General features: G+C 41.8%; 1 protein-coding gene across 1 annotated transcript in view; it reads right to left on the reverse strand.

Annotated features, from left to right (window-relative positions):
* Window positions 1–21,849, reverse strand: part of dym (dymeclin) — a 91,267-nt gene that overhangs the window by 47,844 nt on the left and 21,574 nt on the right. Inside the window, exons 9-14 of the mRNA XM_061698850.1 lie at window positions 16,043–16,228; window positions 14,968–15,146; window positions 14,104–14,229; window positions 13,906–14,019; window positions 13,729–13,823; window positions 1,112–1,211 (exon numbers count right to left, since the gene is read on the reverse strand). Coding sequence (XP_061554834.1) covers window positions 1,112–1,211; window positions 13,729–13,823; window positions 13,906–14,019; window positions 14,104–14,229; window positions 14,968–15,146; window positions 16,043–16,228 — 800 coding nt within the window. The remainder of the gene's footprint in view (window positions 1–1,111; window positions 1,212–13,728; window positions 13,824–13,905; window positions 14,020–14,103; window positions 14,230–14,967; window positions 15,147–16,042; window positions 16,229–21,849) is intronic.

Below are 21,849 nucleotides of genomic sequence, written 5' to 3' on the forward strand. Positions count from 1 at the left end.
GGACTCCATGATTGTGATTTGAAGCAGAATGATAGTCAAATACCTGTTGCCAGACACAAATAGAGGAGCAACTGGTCAAAAATCAGTCATGAAAATGAAAATGACAAGAGTTTGCAAATGCGATACTGTTACTCGATAAGCTAACAGTATTGTATTCTTGTATTGTTTGTTGTATTTTACAGCAGTCTGGATGCCCAGTACCGCGGCACATTAATCGTTTTTCTTCGATTATGTTGTTATGATCATGAGAAACCAAAATTTAAATCACAATTACATTTCGATAAATCACCTAGCCCTAACTTTTGTCTCATCAGACCACACAGTATTTTCCCAAAAGTCTTTGGGATCATCAAGATGTCTTCTGGCAAAATTGAGATGAGCCCTAATGTTCTCCTTGCTCAGCAGTGGTTTTCGTCTTGGAACTCTGCCATGCATGAACACTGACCTTAACTGAGGTAAGAGAGGCCTGCAGTTCTTTGGATGTTGTGGGGTTTTTTGTGACCTCTTGGATGAGTCGTCGCTGCGCTCTTGGGGTAATATTGGTCAGTCGGCCGGCCACTCCTAGGAAGGTTCACCACTATTCTCTGCTTTCACCATTTGTGGATAAAGGCTCACACTGTGGTTCGCTGGAGTCCCAAAGTTTTAGAAATGGTTTTATACCCTTTTTCCACACTGATGGATTTCAATTCCTTTGAATTGAAATCCATAATAAAATGATAATAAAAGCCAATAAAAAATGCCTTTTGTGTTTACTTGTATTGTCTTTGACAAATATTTACATTTGAATGATGACGAGAAACATTTAAGTGTGACAAACATGCAAAAAAAAAAAAATCTGACATCAGGAAGGGGGCAAAAACTTTCACACCACTGTACCTCTCACAGGTCAATCTTGGTAATACGACAGACAAGTGTTGAGTTGGTCATGTTGAGTACACAATACACTTTGGGAGGATTAAGCATAATTCAGCCCATTTTTTCACGTCATGCGTGTGGTCTCGCAAATTTTAAAAATCGGTATGTGTGTACCCTGCTTTAGCAATCAAATGAAAGCGTGTGTGTGTGTGTGTGTGTGTGTGTGTGTGTGTGCACACAGGCGTGCGTGACTCACATAGTCGGGCAGGACCGTGTTGTCCCCCTGTCTGCCTCTCAGACTCTGCGTTGCCTGCTCCAGCACCTTGTTGTGCTTCTTGGAAAGCAAAGCAAATAGACTGCAGTAGACACAAAAAGGAAGCACAAGGCGTTAAGTGAACCGCTGACAAATACCATTCACAATAACGACAGCTTGGTATTCATTCATTTTATTCCGCAGCAACTCTTTAGTTTATTAGCCTTCCAGTTGACAGAGACGCTAACAGCTTTGCCCTTAACTCTTTGGTGTGTGCGTGGTGTGTGTCTGTGTGAGCGAGGGGGCTGCATGATTGCATGTGATGGCTGCACATGGACGTAAATCAGGAGTTATGGAGTGTGCTCTGGCAACCTTGGATACAGAGACAGACAGACAGACAGATAGACACCCACACACCATCAATAGTGCTCACCTCTCAGTAAACTGACACACCTCAACATTTGTGAAGTGACATGGCCAACAACCCATTTAGAATTAAAGTGGAACCTTGACTTATGAGTTCAAATCAAAGTAATTTTTTTCCACATTAATGTACACACAGTACTCCATATTGACAGAAAAAAAACTTCATTTTTGCAGATTTATTAAAAGAGAAAAACTGATATATCACGCAGCCATAAGTATTCAGGCCCTTTGCTCAGTATTTAGTAGAAGCACGCTTTTGAGCTAATAGAGCAGGGGTGGCCAACCCGCGGCTCGCGAGCCTCATGCGGATCTTTAACTAGTTTCATGCGGCTCTTCAGGAGCTGTCACATGACATGCGTCAAAAATGCTTGGCTGGCGCTGTCATTCACTCCCCCTACAGCTAGATGGCACACTGACCATGTAAGCCTGTTTGAGCGACGTCAAACGAGCGACGAGAGAATCTTTGGTGTGACATCATTTGTGTTGTAAACAATTTCCGTCAAGTTACCTCTTGAAATGGCAGGGAAAAAAAGCACAGCCAAACGAAAATATGAAGAAGAACACAGGACGTTTTTGCCAGAGTGGGAGAGTTTATATTTTTTTGTTAAACGTAATGGCAAGCTGATCTGCCTTATATGTCACGCAGCATTAGCGCAGTTCAAAGCTTCAAATCTTCAGCGTCACTTCAACAAGTTGGTCGCTTTGAAAAGCCAGGCAGAAAAGCAGGTGCAGTTTTTCCAAAAATTTACGAAACACTCGGAGACCGTAACGCTTGTATCATATCAGCTGGCTTGGAACATAGCACGGGCTAAAAAGCCATACAACGAAGGGAACTTCATTAAAAAATGCCTCATTGACGCCTTTGAAATCTTGGCTCCTGGAGACGACAAACTAAAACGGAGCGTATCAGACGTTCAACTGTCCCGCCACAGTGTTAAACGCAGAATATCGGATATTAATACAACTGAAAAGACCACAGATTACTTTCCTCGTCGACCCATTTAATGCGGAGACAGACTGTTTGAAAGCCCCGCTCGTCACAGATGAGGCTGCGGCTGAGTTGGAGATGATCGACCTTTGTGAGGAGGATCAACTGAAAGCTGTTTTAAGGGAAGGGGCCGTTGAGTTCTGGAAAAGTGTGCCAATTGAAAAATACCACAACATCAAACGAGCTGCGCTTAAGATACTGTCCATGTTTGGGTCAACGTACGTCTGCGAGTCTGTGTTTTCTACCCTGAAACGTGAAATCAAAGGATCGATCTGTTCTGACTGACACTCATTTGAAAGAATTGCTTAGAGTGGCAACAACAGAATACAAGCCAGATTTGAAGACGATTGTTCAAGATAAGGAATGCCAGAAGTCTCACTAAGCAGCATAGTAAGAGAAAGATGTTATTGAAAATGTTTCTATTATTGTTTGTGGACTTGCTTGAACTGAGAGTTTGTGTGTGTGAGACAGTGCACACAATGTTAACTGTTGAAAATTACTGATATTATCATGTTGGTGTGGTTATTTTCATTAGATCTGGCTGAGCAGAGGTCTGTGTATGCGTGCATACATGATTAAAAGATGATGTTCATGTGTACCCATGTGTATGATGTGGCTCTTTGCAGTAACACAGAAAAGAAAGTGGCTCTTAGTCTCTGACTAGTTGGCCACCCCTATAATAGAGCCATGAGTCTTTTTGCGAATGATGCAACAGGTTTTTCACACCTGGATTTGGGGATCGTCTGCCATTCCTCCTTGCAGATCCTCTCCAGTACTGTCAGGTCGGATGGTGAATGTTGGAGGGGAGCCATTTTCAGGTCTTTCCAGAGATGCTCAATTGGGTTCTTCAGGTGTTTTTTATTTTTAGCAAACTCCATGCAGGCTTTCATGTGTCTTGCACTGAGTAGAGGCTTCCGTCGAGCTACTCTGCCATAAGGCCCCGATTGGTGGAGTGCTGTACTGATGCTTGACCTTCTAGAACTTTCTCCCATCTCCGGACTGCATCTCTGGAGCTCAGCCACAGCCTCTTTGGGTTCTTCTTTACCTCTCTCACCAAGGCTCTTCTACCCCAAATGCTCAGTTTGGCCGGACGGCCAGCTCTAGGAAGGGTTCTGGTCGTCCCAAACGTCTTCCATTTCAGGATTATGGAGGCCACTGTGCTCTTAGGAACCTAAAGTCCAGCAGAATTTTTTTTGTAACCTTGGCCAGATCTGTGCCTTGCCACAATTCTGTCTCTGACCTCTTCAGGCAGTTCCTTTGACCTCATGATTCTCATTTGCTCTGACATGCACTGTGAGCTGTAAGGTCTTATATAGACGGGTGTGGCTTTCCTAATCAAGTCCAATCCGTATAATCAAACACAGCTGGACTCCATTGAAGGTGTAGAACTATCTTAAGGATGATCAGAAGAAATTGACAGCACCAGAGTTAAATATATGAGTGTCACAGAAAAGGGTCTGAATACTGATGGCTGTGTGATATTTCAGTTTTTCTTTTTTAATAAATCAGTTGAAATTTCAACAATTATGTTTTTTTCTGTCAATATGGGGTGCTGTGTGTACATTAATGAGGAAAAAATGAACTTAAATGATTTAAACAAATGGCTGCAATATAACATGAGTGAAAAATCTAAGGGGGTCTGAAAATGTTCCGTCCCCACTGTAGGTACATAATAAAAGACAAACGAGAATATACTGTTTAACACAGTGCAAAGTATTCAAATGTCAGACAAACTGAAGGACCACGGAATACAGAGATGGCCTTTAACAGCTACACCTGTTCATCTGTCATCTGTCACCACTGAGGGGGGAGAGAAAAAAAAAAAAAAAAAAAAAAAAAAAAAAAAAAAAAAACTCATGGACACGCTTTAATTAAATAAAACTGAGATATCTGAGCAGCTTTGTCCGAGCGTCTGTTAAGCCAGTAGGACTTGTTGTACTATTAGGATGTTCGAGCTCCAGCTGTGACCCTGGTGCACAATAACACTCTGTGTGTGAGCGACTGTCATGGAAATGAGCGACACGGGCGGACTTCCACACAGCCGCTCTGAGGCGCCAATCATTCATGAGGCCGAAAGTGACGACAGACTGCATCGCTGTCCAATGTGCCAGTGTCTCAAGAGGCTTTCTGTTGTATTTGCACGCACACACATACACACAGCCCATCTTTTGTACCGAGGGTATGAAAAGTATTCAGACCCCCTTAAAATTGTCACTCTTTGTTATATTGCAGCCATTTGCTGAAATCATTTATTTATTTTTTTAATTTTTTTTTTCCTCATTAATGTACACACAGCACCCCATATTGACAGAAAAAAATTTAATTGTTGAGCATTTTGCAGATTTATTAAAGAAAAACTGAACTACCACACAGCCATAAGTATTCAGACCCTTTGCTGTGACACTCACATATTTAACTCAGGTGCTGTCCATTTCTTCTGATCATCCTTGAGATGGTTCTACACCTTCACTGGAGTCCAGCTGTGTTTGATTATACTGATTGGGCTTGATTAGGAAAGCCGAACACCTGACTATAAAATACCTTACAGCTCACAGTGCATGTCAGAGCAAATGAGAATCCTGAGGTCAAAAGGAACTGCCTGAAGAGCTCAGAGAGAGAATTGTGGCAAGGCACAGATCTGACCAAGGTTACAAAAACATTTATGCTGCACTTAAGGTTCCTAAGAGCACAGTGACCTCCATAATCCTTAAATGGAAGACGTTTGGGACGACCAGAACCCTTCCTAAAGTTGGATGTCCGGCCAAACTGAGCAATCGGGGGAGAAGAGCTTTGGTGAAAGAGGTAAAGAAGAACCCAAAGAAAGATCACTGTGGCTGAACTCAAGAGATGCAGTCGGGAGATGGGAGAAATAAAGTCAAGTCTAGAAAGTCATCCATCACTGCAGCCCTCCAGTCGGGGCTTTATGGCAGAGGGGCCCCATGGAAGCACCTCCTCAGTGCAAGACACATGACAGCGCGCATGGAGTTTGCTAAAAAAAACACCTGAAGGACTCAAAGATGGTGAGAAATAAGATTCTCTGGTCTGATGAGACCAAGATAGAACTTTTTGGCCTTAATTCTAAGTATGTGTGGGGAAAAAACAGCCACTGGCTGTCCACCAACGTTCACCATCCAAGCCGACAGAATTGGAGAGGATCTGCAAGGAGGAATGGCAGAGGATCCCCAAATGTGTGAAAAACTTGTAATATCATTCCCAAAAAGACTCATGGCTATATTAGCTCAAAAGGGTGCTTCTACTAAATATTGAGCGAAGGGTCTGGATACTTATGGCTGTGTGATATTTCAGTTTTTCTTTTTTAATAAATCTGCAAAAATCTCAACAATTCCTTTTTTTCTGTCAATATGGGGTGCTGTGTGTACATTAATGAGGAAAAAAACAACTTAAATGATTTTAGCAAAGAGCTGCAGTATAACGAGTGAAAAATTAAAGGGGGTCAGAATACTTTTCCGTACCCACTGTATGTATATATGATTGGTTCCTATTCCTATATGCTATGCTGGGATTACATGTGACATTTACAGTTCAAAGAAAACTGGTACATTTGCATGAAGAAGCGCATTGTTCCATTAAAATCATGGGAATAAAAGGATGATTGGGAACTGGACTTTCTGCTCCTTCACTTGTTTGATAGTTAGCAGGCAGCCAATTAGTTGAAAATACTGCCGCCTCGAGAACTGGAGTGGAACTTTATCATGGGTGTAAAAAATGCCGCTTAGCATTGGCAAGACTTCACAACCCTGTGCCAACATTGCAGAACACCCCCCTAAACACAGCCAGTGTCCCGCCTTTGTTACAACTTTGATATTACTGTACCCCCAAAGAGAAAAATTGCCATGTTGACTTCGTCCCCCCCCATTCCGTTTCAGTGCAGTTTCTACAGCACAGTAACAGGAAAAAAGGTGTAAAAATGCAAGCCTTTTCATGCGAGACACAAACTTACACTGTCACCCGCATTACGGCATATTGTTACAAACAGGCAGCATCCTATAGCACCACTCTTGGCGGAAACTTTCCAAGTTCACTTCGTCCCTCCATTCTGTGTCAGCGAACTTAAACACAAAGGTGAAAAAATGCCACCGCCTACAGACGAGACTTCAGACACGGAATTGCAGAATATCCCTAAACAATGGCGGTGTCCTGCCTGTTATGGCTCTGATACTACCTCCAAATGCGGAAAATTCCTGGGTTGTCTTTATACCCGAACATTTAAATGTGACTTCAAACAAAACGGCCACATTAAAAAAAAATAAAACATAAATAAATAAATAAAATACCGGCTTTTACCGGCAACACTGATACTTCCAACCCGTCTCAGAATTGCTTAAAATTTATTGTATCCAAAACAGGGACAGGGGGAAAAGGAGGGAAAATGCCTGCTTTTAGAGATCAGATTCAAATTTAAAATTAATGCGCCAGCATTGCAGTGTCCTGCCTCTATTACAGCACTAATACTACCTCTGAAGGCAAAATATTCCTGAGTCGACTGCATCCCCTGCCATCCATTTGCAACGTTTATACAAAACAGCAGCAGGTAAAAAGATGAAAAAAATGCTGGCTTTTCGAAAACGTACTCAGTAACTTCACATGCCTGTCCCCTATCATTAAACACAGGCTGTATCCTGCCTCTGTTAGGCCTACCTTTGAAAATGGAAACTTTCCAGGTTAACTTCATCCCTGCATTCCTTGTAAATGCAGTTTATACAGAATAGTGACAAAAAGGTGGGAAAATGCAAGTTTGTACAAGCCAGAATGAAGCGTCACACTCCTGTCCCAGCATTGCGGAATCCCCTTACACATTGGGGGTGTCTTGCCTCTAATTAAAGATCTAAATACTAGATCCGAATGTGGAAAATTGCCGGGTTGACTTTGTCACCCCCATTCAGTGTCAGTCCCATTGATACAGCGGCACAGAAAAAGGCAAAAAAAATGCCTAATTGTACAGGTGAGACTTCCCACCCTTGTCGCGGCATCGAACACAGACAGTGTGCCTCTATCAATGTTCTAATACTACCTCTAAAGGCGGCTAATGACTGAGTCGACTTTGTCCCCACCATTTCGCAACGTTTGAACCTAACAGCGTCAGAGAGAAAAGCCGGAAAAAGATAGCTTTTACAGGTAGGGTAAAATAAGCCACAGTAACAAGACATACGGTATGCGTGAGATTTTCTATTGAGGTGCACGTCCAAATTAGGATTGCTTGGCCTTGGTGGAGGTCAGCGCTTGACCAGGTTGCTCTTAAATTTTCCTTCAACACAAATACAGTTGGAATTTAAAATGATGTCTAATGTGGCATGTTTGGAAAACATGTTTTCACCAGCCCATTGGGAGGGATCAATTTCCCCATGAATCCCAATAAGGTTATTTTTACGATAGCTGGAATTGTACTGTTTGGTGCATTGATGACTCACAACTAAAGTGTGTAGACAAGAGAGCACCAAGTGAATGAATCTACCGAGAGACAGAAAGAGAGAGACTGTGGAAGTGATTTAATGCGCCGAGGGACTGTGTAATGGGAGAACGTGTTATCTGTGGCAAAAGAGGATGAACAGTAAATAAAAGGAAATTATGGCGTTGGTGTGCTGTCGGCAGGAAATTCATGCGGCGGCGTGTAAATAAACAACACCCGACATGGTGCTTGTCTGGGAGTCCATTAAAAGGAAGCCGGGGTCTACGGTCTGTCTTTCTGTCTGGCTGGCTGTTTGGAAATTCCAGCCAGGAAATCCCCTTTTATCTGACCAGACAGCGCATTTAGTTCATCGTGGTTATCGCTGCGGACGCTGTGGCAGGACAAACAACGTTGGCAGACGGTTTCTTCCCCTCCAAAAGTGTCACAGATATGCAGAAAGACAGATAAAGGATGCTGGTGGGTGCGTGATGATGCGTGCGTGCGTCTGCGAGGGGAAGAAACACTCTTTCCTGTGCGGTCGGAAGTTGACAATCAGAAGTGAATGGCTCGACGTGTGTGTGGGTCCTCACCAATCTTTACTGGATGTTACATAAAGTTGTCCTCTGAACAACGCCGCAGTACAAACTTTTCTGCACGCACACACAGATACTAAAAATTCAGTGTAGCACTGGATGTTTTGTGCTGATTCAGAATCAATCATTAAAATGACATGGCTGCGTTTGTTTGCATGGTAGTTTGTAAACCTGTCTCTCAGCTTTTTGTTTTTGTTAACAATTACACATTCACCGATCATTTGTATCAATTTTGTAGATCACGTCATATGTATTGTATTGTATCTGTATATCACAGTATCAAATCAATTGCATTCTATTTTTCTATCAAACTATGTGTTATCATATCCATCTATTGTACAGTATATTTCTATTGTGTCATATCTACTGTAGTGCTGTGCGATATTATATCTATCATAGTGCGATATATGCGGTATAAACCCCTATTGTTTATATTGTTATATTGATGTGTAGGGTATTAGGTTAGCTCTGTTGCTACACTAATGTAGCGTCCGAGACAGTATAACAAAAACAGTCACCTTTCTATTACGCCATCCTTGTGCCTCAGTCTTCAAGCATGACTAATTAATTTATATGATCAATACAATTGGTACAAAAATATAACAGTTGGATGAAGCGTGCGTTGATTGGTCATGCCTGGAGAATGTGGACAGCCATAACGTGCCTAGAAATGCGACTGTTATGGCACTTCCATGTTATCCATGCAGGTCATCGGAGCTAGGCTAAATGGAAGCCTCCTTCAGCGGCCAGCCCATTTTTTTTTCTTTTGTTTTTTAAAACAAGCTTTATGGAGATGTTGGTGAAGTTACAATTTGTACATGCGTAAAAGTGATGCACACTAAGTCAAAATGGCGGCACGCGTAAACAACACAAGTGGCAGCATTGCAGCTCGTCAGAATAAAGTAAAAGTATGTTGTTATTTGACTTTGATTTGAATGCAAAAATTCTGATTTGGGAATTTTTTTTTTTTTTTTTAATGGGGATATGTGAGTGAATCTGAATCCCCATTGATTAGTTCATAACTCTACACATCACACTACGTTACAATGTACATGACAACAGTGTGCATTCTAATTTGAAAGATGGTTATGCTACCAGATATGTATTATTGTATTACCTAATTTTTCCACTGGAAATGTGTGTGTTAGGGTATTTGTACTTAACCTTTATTAATTTGATGTGTTTTGTAGATAAAATGTGTTTTATAAATAAATTGAGAAAAGCTGTGAGAAGACAGCCAATAATTTTATGTAATATTAAAGGTCCCATATTTTGGCGATTTAGACCACCATAGAGTGACTCGCTAACATGGACTTAAATAAAACTGTCAATTTAATTTTTTTTTAAATTAATAAATAAAAAAAAATAAACACCTTGGTTTTCTCATACGAGTGTCCAGCAACTTCTGTTAGACCCAGTTTTTTATCCGGTTTGTCCATATTTGGCTAAGACCGCCCCCTTTCCTCTGACTGGTTGCCTCTGTTTAGAAGGCCCACTTGTGAGAGAACACGTTTGTTATGTTGACAGCGCTGGCTCGGGAGGAGAAAGGGAAGGCGGAAATCTTCCCTAGTGACGTAGATCAGGTTGAGCAATTCGATTGATCTGTTTTCTGTCCTCTCAGCAGAAAAACGTTTGGAATTTAGGAATGCAGAGACGACTTTGTTTACTAAGGCACCTTAGAGACAATATTACGTCCCAAGTACTAGAAAAAGTTGATTTGGTCAAATATGTCCTCTTTAAGGAACAATACTATATTAGGATATACAGCGTTATCCGTCCATCCACCCATCCATTTTCATCTGCCTATCCGGGGTTGGGTCGTGGGGGCAGCATCTTAAGCAGGGAAGCCCAGAGTTGTTTCTCCCCAGCCTCTTGTCCGGCTCTTCCAGGGGGATATATGTTTATATTAGGATCGAAAATTTCCTATATCAGGATCTAAAAAAAATAGTCATATTGCATAGCACTCATCATACCCACCGTTTCTATTAGGGCTGTTATTTAATCTATTTAATTTTAAAATATTTCACAATTTTTAGTTGTTTGTGGCCAACACCAATTCGACTTTCTGCGTCTGTATGCATTTCGCCTCGGTGGCTGCAATGGGGACGGCGATGAAGTCTATACCCCTCCACAGAGACAATGTTCATGGCAGCACCAACTGAAGTCATAAAAGAGCAATTGCTGGAGGCGGAAGCGATCCAACACCGCCTGGCAGATGAGGAAACGTAGCCGGCTAGCTAGCTAGAATGGAGGCAGGTGGTCCCAGGCAAAGAGGATTTACAGAAACAACAGTCACAAAACCAACCCAGGTTCAACCTTTGGCTAGGGTACGGTGTGGGATCCTAGTTAAAGTAAGCCATCTATCCATCCATTTTCTGTATGGATGGATAGATGTATCTATATATATATATATATATATATATATATATATATATATATATATATATATGGTATATAGATATACCAGCTATCTTCGGGCGAGAAGCGGGGTACACCCTGAACTGGTCGCCAGCCAATCGGAGGGCACATAGAAACAAACAAGCATTCACACCAATTTAGAGTTTTCAATCAACCTACCTAAAGTAAGCCATTATAAACTAAAAAGAAACTCTTTTCGAAAGGGAGAAGCAGCAGCCAAAATGCACGAGCGTACACTTTCCAGTTTAACAGTTTTTTTAAATAATCAAATTGGATTTTTCATTTGGTGGACTATGACGTCTTTATTTCAGATTAGTACAATGAGTAACGATTCGATCCTGTTTCGGAAGTCATTCATTACTGTCAACACGAATAACGAATCGAAAACGAATCGAAACGATTTAGAGGGTGAGCCAGAGCCCTATTTTCTATAGCATCGTATCCATCAACCCCTGAAACATATTTACTGTTATAACCATCTAACTTATGTATGATACAATTGCATCTGTTGTATCTGTTGACTGCATACAGTGGAGCAAAAAAGTATTCAGCCAGCCACCAATTGTTAAGTTCTCCCACTTAAAAAGATGAGAGAGGCCTGTAATTTTCATCATAGGTATACCTCAACTATGAGAGACAAAATGAGAAAAATAATTTTTTTTTAAAGAAATCCAGAAAATCACGTCTGATTTTTGGAGAATTTATGACAAAATTATGGTGGGAAATGAGGATTTGGTCACCTACAAACAAGCAAGATTTCTGGCTCTCACAGACCTGTAACTTCTTCTTTAAGAGGCTCCTCTGTCCTCCACTCGTTACCTGTATTAATGGCCCCTGTTTGAACTCGTTATCAGTATAAAAAAAACTGTCCACAACCTCAAACAGTCACACTCCAAACTCCACAATGGCCAAGACCAAAGAGCTGTAAAAGGACACCAGAAACAAAATTGTAGACCTGCAGCAGGCTGGGAAGACTGAATCTGCAATAGGTAAGCAGCTTGGTGTGAAGAAATCAACTGTGGGAGGAATTATTAGAAAACGGAAGACATATAAAACCACTGATAATCTCCCTCAATCTGGGGCTCCACGCAAGATCTCACCCCGTAGAGTCAAAATGATCACAAGAACGGTGAGCAAAAATCCCAGAACCACACTGGGGTACCTAGTGAATGATCTGCAGAGAGCTGGGACCAAAGTAACAAAGGCTACCATCAGTAACACACTACGTCACCAGGGACTCAAATCCTGCAGTGCCAGACGTGTCCCCCTGCTTAAACCAGTACACGTTCAGGCCTGTCTGAAGTTTGCTAGAGAGCATTTGGATGATCCAGAAGAGGACTGGGAGAATGTCATATGGTCAGATGAAACCAAAATATAACGTTTTGGTAAAAAAGTCAATTTGTCTTGTTTGGAGGAGAAAGAATGCTGAGTTGCATCCAAAGAACTGTGAAGCATGGGGGTGGAAACATCATGCTTTGGGGCTGTTTTTCTGCAAAGGGGCCAGGACGACTGATCAGTGAAGAATGAATGGGGCCATGTATTGTGAGATTCTGAGTGAAAACCTCCGTCCATCAGCAACAACATTGAAGATGAAACATGGCTGGGTCTTTCAGCATGACAATGATCCCAAACACACCGCCCGGCCAACGAAGGAGTTACTTCATAAGAAGCATTTCAAGGTCCTGTAGTGGCCTATCCAGTCTCCAGATCTCAACCCCATAGAAAATCTTTGGAGGGAGTTGAAAGTCTGTGTTGCCGAGCGACATCCCCAAAACATCACTGCTCTAGAGGAGATCTGCATGGAGGAATGGGCAAAAATACCAGCAACAGTGTGTGAAAACCCTGTGAAGACTTAAAGAAAACGTTTGACCTCTGTCATTGCAAACCAAGGGTATATAACAAAGTATTGAGATGAACTTTTGTTATTGACCAAATACTTATTTTCCACCATAATTTGCTAAAAAAAATATTTAAAAAATCAGACAATGTGATTTTCTGGATTTATTTTTCCTCATTTTGTCTTTCATAGGTGAGGTATGCCTATGATGAAAATTACAGGCCTCTCTCATCTGTTTAAGTGGGAGAACTTGCACAATTGGTGGCTGACTAAATACTTTTTTGCCCCACTGTAGTATAATTTTATTTATAGTATAAATCTATTGTATCAGAAAACAATTAAATTGTGTCTATTGTATCAATTGTATCAATCAAATCCATCTGGGATATACAATATATCTTATTGTATCGTATTGTACCCACCTATAGTAGCTGTGCTACCCATTGTAGCTGTCTCTATCTACTGTACATATTGTCGAGTACTTTTCTAGTGCATGCAACTTTCATTAGTGATGTATCGACGATCAATTGCATCGTATCGTATCAACTGATAAATCAGATTCTTGTAAATTTATCAGATTGTATCATTCAATCTTTTTTCAACTGTCAACCGTATCGTATTTGTCTAAGCATACATGTCTATTGAATGTTTATCTATTGCATTATGTATCATAGCCCCTCGTTCTATCATATATTTTTTATCCGTTGCATCGTAGCCATCAGTCACACGGTTGATGATCAAGTATCCCTTGTATCTAACGCATTGCATCTATCAGTCCTATTGTGTCTTTCTATCATACCAATATACTGACTATTGAATCGCTGTATAATACCTATGGTATCTGTCTACAGTATTTTATCTATCTGGACCTCCATCGTCTTATCGATCCATCTGTCGATCTATTCATCCACCTAGCTGACGCAAGAAGCTGATGCACAGAAGGATTATTACCTGATGATACGCTGGGCAGCGTACTGGTGGAGACATCGGAACTGGGCAGACATGTTAGCAAGTGCGGCCAAACAGTTGGTGTGGAGGTATTTGTCCTACATGAGGAGGTACCATAGTGTTATCAAACAACATCATCAGTACCTGGACAATTCTTTAGTGACAGAACTCCATCTTTACCCTTGTGCGGGTCATGTTAAACTGGATAGTTCGGATCACCACCAGGATGAGCAAGCTGCCGAGGGAGATCTCGGTCAACGACCTCTCTGAGTACCACGTTACGTTCTTCAGGATCTGCAACGATCGGGAGGCATTGAAAAGAAACATTATGAACAAGTGCGCGCTTGATGGCTGCGTGCAACTGCACGTCTGACTCACCACTTCATGGACGGAGCGGTTGAAGGCATCGTCTTCTGTAAGGATGAGGAGGATGATGAGCGCCATGTAGACATGATGGGAGTTCCTTTCCTCTACGTGGTAAAGGATCTCCAGGATGGGCAACACCTGATAGAACGTAAGAGTGGCATTATTCTGCCTCGACAAAGACAATAATTAAAAGTTTTTATTGACTCACTCCTCTGTTTCTAACCAAAAGATCACCACATACATATGAGGAATGCAAACAGGCCCATACACTCAGCAGCCCAGTCTGCACTGATTATGACAGTTATTCTGCATGTCTCTGTAATAATAACATCTTGATAGAAAAGACAAGAAACCCTTATAAAACCTCACCAACTGCTGAGCCCATTTGTACTCAATTGTTAACCAAAACAGCAGTCCCTACAGAAGCATGTAAAGAGCTCCACCCTCCAAGTTGGCTTTAGTTCTTGCACTTTTTATGTCTGTCTCTGTAATAATTATATTTCGATACAAAAGACGAGGAACACTTCTAAATGCTCACCAACTGCTGAACCCATTTGAACTCCGTTGCTAACCTAAACTGCAGCACAGACGTTAACACATGCTGTAATGGAGTTCCCTACGCAGTACTGCAGATGATCTTAAGACAGGTGGCGCAGGTGTCCAGTAGTTGTGTAGACGTGGTTACTCAAAAGTGTTGTGTGCGTCGATATTTAGGTTTTCTTCGTTTCTGTATGTTATTAAGTTTGAGACTCCAGTTTTAAAAACACAGATAAAGTTAATGCCTCCCCCAAACAGCCATTTCACCCAGTCTGCAGTGGAGTTACTAAACGCCCCCGACCACTATTTGCGGAAATACTTGGCCCTGATGCGACCCACCAGATTGTCCATGTCTGTTCTGGAGAGCATGTAGGTCCTCATGTTGGCATTCTGGTGGAGCAGTGTGTAGAGCAGGAGCGTGGCCTGGTCAGAGCACTGCTGCTCGCACAGCGCCGTGTACAGGCTGTTGAAATTGATCTGGAACGTGTGTGCTTGCTCTACGGGAATGGATGATGTGTCTACACAGACCAGAGAGAAGCGTTTATCAAAGTGCGAAAATCATAACATCACCTTCGGGTACTGGTTGTATAAAGGCCCCCCATTTCTATCAATTCGGGTGAAGGCAAAAAACATTAAGAGCTCCATATTGTACTGCTTTTTGGCAGCCTTGCGTCAGGACACCACAAATGCTGGACGTCCACAATCGTTGTCCTTTGTCCCCACATAATCATGAATTTTTTTTTGAAAAGCCATGATAATTGCTTTGAGAAAAAAAAAAAGATAATGCATGAGTTAAAAGGAGCTACAACCACGGACCATAATGCAATTTTTGCCGATCAAAAGACTGGGTCTCATTACCAGAAAAAAAATGCACAAAATAAAAAGAATAAAAATAAATATGATCATACAAATTACACATATTTACAATTTTCCCTATTGAAATTAACTGAAATGCCATTAATGCCTTTCAAACTGCATTACTTCACTGTATAATAAAATATAAAACAATAAAAAACACAATGTAAAGAAATAAACTGGTTTTAATACATACATACATACATACATACATACAATAATTAAGCCAGAAGTCTCACACACATGCACACTAACACACATACACAAATAAAAATAAACTACTGCTAAATGAAATAATGTTATATGGTGCACAGAGATTAATTTGGGGTTAAAACCTACTATACGTTGAAAAACAAATTGGCGACCTGAAATTTCACAAAAGGTCTTGCAATGAGGTTTGAAACACTCTTTTATTAGGGTTTGTATTTAAATGTTTGTAAAGTTGTTTCAAATCAACAGTTCACTCACTGTCCCACCCCTGCTTTACACTATGAAAATCAGGATTAAAAAAACAAAATGACTGCCGATAAGCCAACCCCTGCCCCGACTCCCCCATTACCTTGTGTGTTTCTGAAGCAGGTAATAGCCTGGCGGTAGGGGTTTGGACAGTCGGGCCCGTCAGTCAAGTTGGCTAGTACCAGCAGTAACAGGAGGCTCTGGTTGGATAATGGTAAGGGGTTGTGCTCCAGGTCCACCCCTGCTTTGCTGCCACCTCCACCCAAGGTGAAGACACTCCATAAACCACCTGAAGATATACAAATAGTGTTACAAATACAGTGAAGCCTCTCTCTACCTTTTGATCACAAGCGACAAGCATATGGCAGATAGCCAATCAGTAGCTATGAGGAAAAGCTAACGTAGCAGTCTCATTTTCACTCCGCTTCATCTTGTCGAACAGCTCAAAAAAATGGACTCAAATGGACAACACCAGACACAGAATAATATCCAAAAATGTCCTCTGTTTACAAGACCGAATCCGGCATGGATACCTACCAATTGAACGGCAATGGGAGCAAAAACAGGAAGGAGAACCCCAGTAAAATTAAGACAGTTGCATAACTTAACATTACTAAACAAAACCAGCATTTCTGCGCAGGCATCCACACGACTACCGGCGAACCTCTCCAACCATAGCCGCATTACTACCTAAAGTTCCAGGAACTATTATTATTGATTTTAAATTTGGTTACTGGCGATACGACAGCATATACATACCGATTTTTGACATCTTAACCGATTTTTTTTTAATGTGAGATTACCATCACAAAATGAGAAGAAAAATCAGCAAGTGTGTGTTTACTGCTATTAGTGTGTGGTGAACTTGAGATGACCAACACAACATACCACACACACAACAATATCTTTACGGACTATTGTGAGACTGCCGCAGTACCAAAGCTGACCTGTGACAGGAAGCGTGGTGTCATAGGGAATGCAGATTGCTGGAAAAGCAGAAGATGAAATAGAAGCTATGATGTTAGCTTAATATCTAGCGCCTAGATTTTGCTTTCATCCTCTTTTTATTGTGTTGAATAACTTGTGAGACACGTTATACAAAACATCTATTTGTGTCTATTGTCGATTCCTAATTGGATAATGTTCCATTTCACTTCATTATAGTCATTTACAAACGTAAATAGGGAACCGATTTAACATTTTGGCCCCGACTATTTTCTGAGCAGATTGCAGAGGGGAGAGGAAAAAAACGCACCCCACAACACAATATAATCGGTCAGGTTAATCTTTTAGATACATCCTACAATCAAGCCTTTGCTGACTTTAATTGCAAGGAAGAGATATGGCCCATTTGACAATAGGCGTGTGCCGGCTTAAAGGGTTCCAATCAGGTGTGTTCAGCGCTGCAGGCCCAATAAATAACTCCTGAACTAAGTTTAGACAACAGTTATCATGATTCAAACACACTACGGTCCTATAAAGGGTCCGAGTTCTGGGATAAAGTTGAAGTGGTCGAAATGCAGCAGAACAAGTCACTCCTGGAAGGGACGCTTTATTAGGTATGCCTGCTTAGCTTTACCGTTCAAGTGGAAAGTATCAAAAACCAGGCTGCAAATTGTGGCACCATTGAGCAGTAAATTAGAGGTGCACCTAATATTCTGTCATATCTCTCTAATCTATAGATCGCGAGTGCCAGTATATTAAAGTCAAGTTAATTTATGCTTGATGAAAGAATGAATGCAAAAGGAAATGAGCCGCCAGACTTGATGTAATCGAGACCAAAACGGGCACAATGGAATCATGGCTGAGCCTTTAACACTGGTTGCGATGTGAAACAACAACGGCGCCAGAGAACAAAAACTACTGAAGCTAGTGGAGTCTTTTATTTTTTTTTTCTTGTTGGTGGTGGGGGGGATGTGTTGAGTTTCTCGACTCAAGTGTAGGCGCACTGAGGCGTCATGAGAAGCATGAGCATCAAGGCACACGGATGACCGCCCTCTGGCTCCTGGACGTCTAGCCACAGGGTAGTTAGTTGTGATGATGCAAGCAGGGGGGTGGGGGGGTGGACTGATAGGCAGTCTGCTGTTGGGCCAGCCTGATAGTTCAGCCAAATAGACAGGTTGCCATCTAGTGGTGAAGTTTAGAAGGGCAGGCTACTGCTACTGCTGACTGAGTTATTAATGTCTTGTTGCTGTTGATGTAAATGAAGTGTGCTGTGTTCTTAATACCTCTTGTATGTCAATTTTGTGGCTAGGGATTTTTTAGTTTAATAAGGTATTCTTGGTGTCACTGGTCTGTATAAAATGGCATTGACATGGAATGGTGGTGAAGTTGAGCAGACCTTGCAATTTTCCACCTTCGGCAGTTGTATCAAAACCTGTATCAAAAGCTAGACCACACTTGTACGTATGGGTATTCTGAAATGCAGGCATTCATTTCTCCAAGCAATATCCCATTTTTCTGAGATTCAGGTTTGGGATCTGGCTTGAGCCCATTCCAAAAGATTACATTCTTCGGTTGAACCCTATTGGACTCATTGTCATGCTAAATGGTAAAATTCCTCTTCCACTTTCTGAAGATTTGTAGGAAATAACCGATATTAGGACTCCAGTCACTTTACTTTGACTTGAAGCAATAAACAACCCCAAAAAACTATGATGCTGTCCTGTCCCACTGTGGGTATGGTCTTCTTCTGATGCTATATTCCTGGAATTATGGCGCAAGAATTTAAGTGGTCAGTGAATGTGCATGTGTACGGCTGTGAGGGAGCAGGAGGATTTCACCACAGAGCCAAAATTGTTACACATTCATGCACGTGCACGCACACTCTTTCTGGGAGAAAACAAGATCTCAAGAGAGACGGCGCCAACCTGTGACGCAGCCTCATTCACATCACTGGCACCACTGTGACTGGCCCGACTGTGTCACCGAAGCCAGTCAGGCTGCAACATTTCCTGCACTCTCTCACACACTTTCACCGAGTTTTATTCTATGTCACCTTAGCTGCGGCTAATTGTTATCCCTAAATAACTGCTGTGACAGCTTTGTTTATGGCCAGTCACCAAGTGGGGAACAAAAAAAGGTGAAAAGAGGAAAGGGAAGTGGCGAACAAGGTATGGAGAAAGTCACACACGGCTGACATAATGAAACAAGAAACTGCTGCGCTATTCTGAAATGCCTTGTAGTTTAATTAGAATTTAATTAAAGATCAAATAAATGTGTTTGGCTTGATAATCCCCCCCCCCCCCCCCCAAATGGTACACATATTACAACTTCTGCCAGGGTATGTAAACTTATGAGCAAAACTGTAGGTTAAGTGGCTGTTCAGCAATGATGCCGGCTTTCGCGAAAGCTCGGACAACAGTCAAAGCAGACACCTTAGCCCAAGCATCCACAATCCATTCACATATGGTGGCGTAACTCGCCCGGCGCTGCCTCCCAGTCTTAGTAAAGCTGTGTTCGCCATCTGTCATCCATCACTTCCACACCGCTCGCAACTTCGCCCTGTTTACACCGATGTCCAGCAGTTGGAGTTCCTTCGTCAAGGATCCCGGAATGATGGCAAGCTCCAAGTTCATTTGCTGAACTTGGAGCTTTTTCACAGCGGCGCTGTCTGGTCTGGTCTCTTTACGTACACCTCACTCAGCCACTCTCTCATTTTCTCCTCGTTCATCAAGCCCTTTTGATTGGCCTTAACAATGACTTTGGCTGGAAACCTCTCTTTAGGCAGCGTCTTCCTCTTAAAAATCACCATAGGTGGCAGTTTCTGTCCATTACCATGGCAACCAAGCACAATAGTAAAAGCAGACTTCTCGTGCCCCGTTGTGCGTATCGCTATCGTGGTGGTCCCCTTCTTCTCTACAGTGTGGTTCACCAGGATGTCGAAAGTGAGCGGCACCTCGTCCATGTTGGGGATGTGGTTGGGCTGGATGTGTTTGTTGGCAATCTTTTTACTGCAGTAGGAGCGGAAGATGGCCAGATTTTCCTTGTAATCTGCCGGAAGTTGCTGCGCCAATTAATGTTATTTGCTCATTAATCCATTGCGTTAGCAATGATTGACCTTCTGGATGGTTCTCCTATCTCCGCAAGGGAACACTGGAGCTCTGCCTTAGTGACCAAAGGCTTCTTGTTCACCTCTCTGACCAAAGCCCTTCTTGCCCGGTTACTCAGCTTGGCCGGACGGGCAGATCTGGGAAGGGTCCTGGTGGTTCCAAACTTCTTCCATTTCTGAATAACAGAGACCACAGTGCTTTTTGGGCCCTTCAATGCTACTGAAATTATTTTGTCTATATATATTTTGCCTTGACACAATCCGGTCTCAGAGGTCTGCAGACATTTCATGAGACTTCATGGCTTGGTTTCTGCGCTGATATGCACTGCCAACTATGAGACCTTACATTGACAGGTGTGTGCCATTCCAAATGATGTTCAATCAACTGAATTTACCAAAGGTGGACTCCATTCTAGTTGTAGAAGCATCTCAAGAATGATCAGTGGAAATCAGAAGCACCTGAGCTTAAGTTTGAGTGCCATAGCAAGGGGTATGAATACTTATATACCTATTATGTTTAAAAAAAAATTGTTTTAATAGATTTACACAAATGTCTGCAAATATGGTTTTACTTTGTCATTATGGGATGTTTTATGTAGATTTTTTTTTTAAAGAAAATTATAATCAAACCAGCTTTAGAATAAGTCTGTAACATAGCAAACTGTGAAAACCGTGAAGGGGTGTGAATACTTTCTGGTGGCACTAGATCTACGTTCTTTTGTATCCCAAAGTTCGGTACACAAAGACACTCCATTTATCAGAGCTTCTTCCATTTTTCCCAGTACAAGAGCACCAAAAAAGCACACGGAGATCACTCTCCCAGCCCCTCTCCCTTTGGAAGACTATTCTAAGATCACCGCGGCGTGACCTCGAATAGAAAGAATTTCTATTTCAACCGTCAGCTGACCTTTGCATTGTCGCCCCACGCCGCAAGATGGCAAAATGCGCTGTCGCTGCCTCAGCATGTACACATTGAATTGGAAAGTCAAGGGCGTCAATCGCATTGCCAAGTGCAGTGTGAAAACACCTGAATCCTAAAACCCCTATCTCACTGGCCTGGAGACTTGTTGGCGACCTGATGGCGACTCAAGTCTCTGCTGGTTGCAGAGATGTCTCTGTGACGTCTCCTGGAGATGAGCCAGGTCTCCAAGAAGTAGCAGTGAAATCTAACGTGTTAGACATTATGGAGACTCCTCTATATACTCACTATAGAGAAAAACCTTAAAGTAGCTTAATGTCAGTAGACTGCGAGCAATCGTCAACAAAATGTATGTAGACATCTTTACTTATTGCCCACTTCAAACTCTGAAAGCATCAGAATGATCGCCCCAATATTTCCGATTTTATGGACATGAACACGTTTTCCTCATTAAAAACAACAAGTAATTAAAAACAAGATCTCCGTCGCATACAAGCTCCCTTGGAGCCGCCATATTTAAGCCGTGCGTAGATGATGTCACTGTACATTTACGTCGCGACGAAGCATGCGTGGACAGAGCTTTTCCCGGCTTTAATCTGAATGGCAAAGAAATTACATCTGATCAGTTTGGCAAAAAGGAATATTTCACCCCTGTGAAACCGAATGAAATTTTATTCGGATTAGTCCTGTTTATTCTGATTAAGGTGTTTATATGGAGCATTTTTATTTGGTTTAGGTTTCTAAACATAATCAGAATAGAAGGCTCCATGTAAAAATTAGGTTGGTCTTGCAGCTCTTTATTTCAGATCTAAGGGGATCCATATCACAGAGTAAAGAAAAACAATGTAATAGAGAAACAAGAAATGAAATTATAACAACAGTCACTATAACAGCAATAGTGATTTAAAATCAAAAAATAAAGGCGGCCTTATTTTTGTTT

The sequence above is a fragment of the Phycodurus eques genome, chromosome 15 (assembly GCF_024500275.1).
Source record: "Phycodurus eques isolate BA_2022a chromosome 15, UOR_Pequ_1.1, whole genome shotgun sequence".
Classification (NCBI taxonomy): domain Eukaryota; kingdom Metazoa; phylum Chordata; class Actinopteri; order Syngnathiformes; family Syngnathidae; genus Phycodurus; species Phycodurus eques.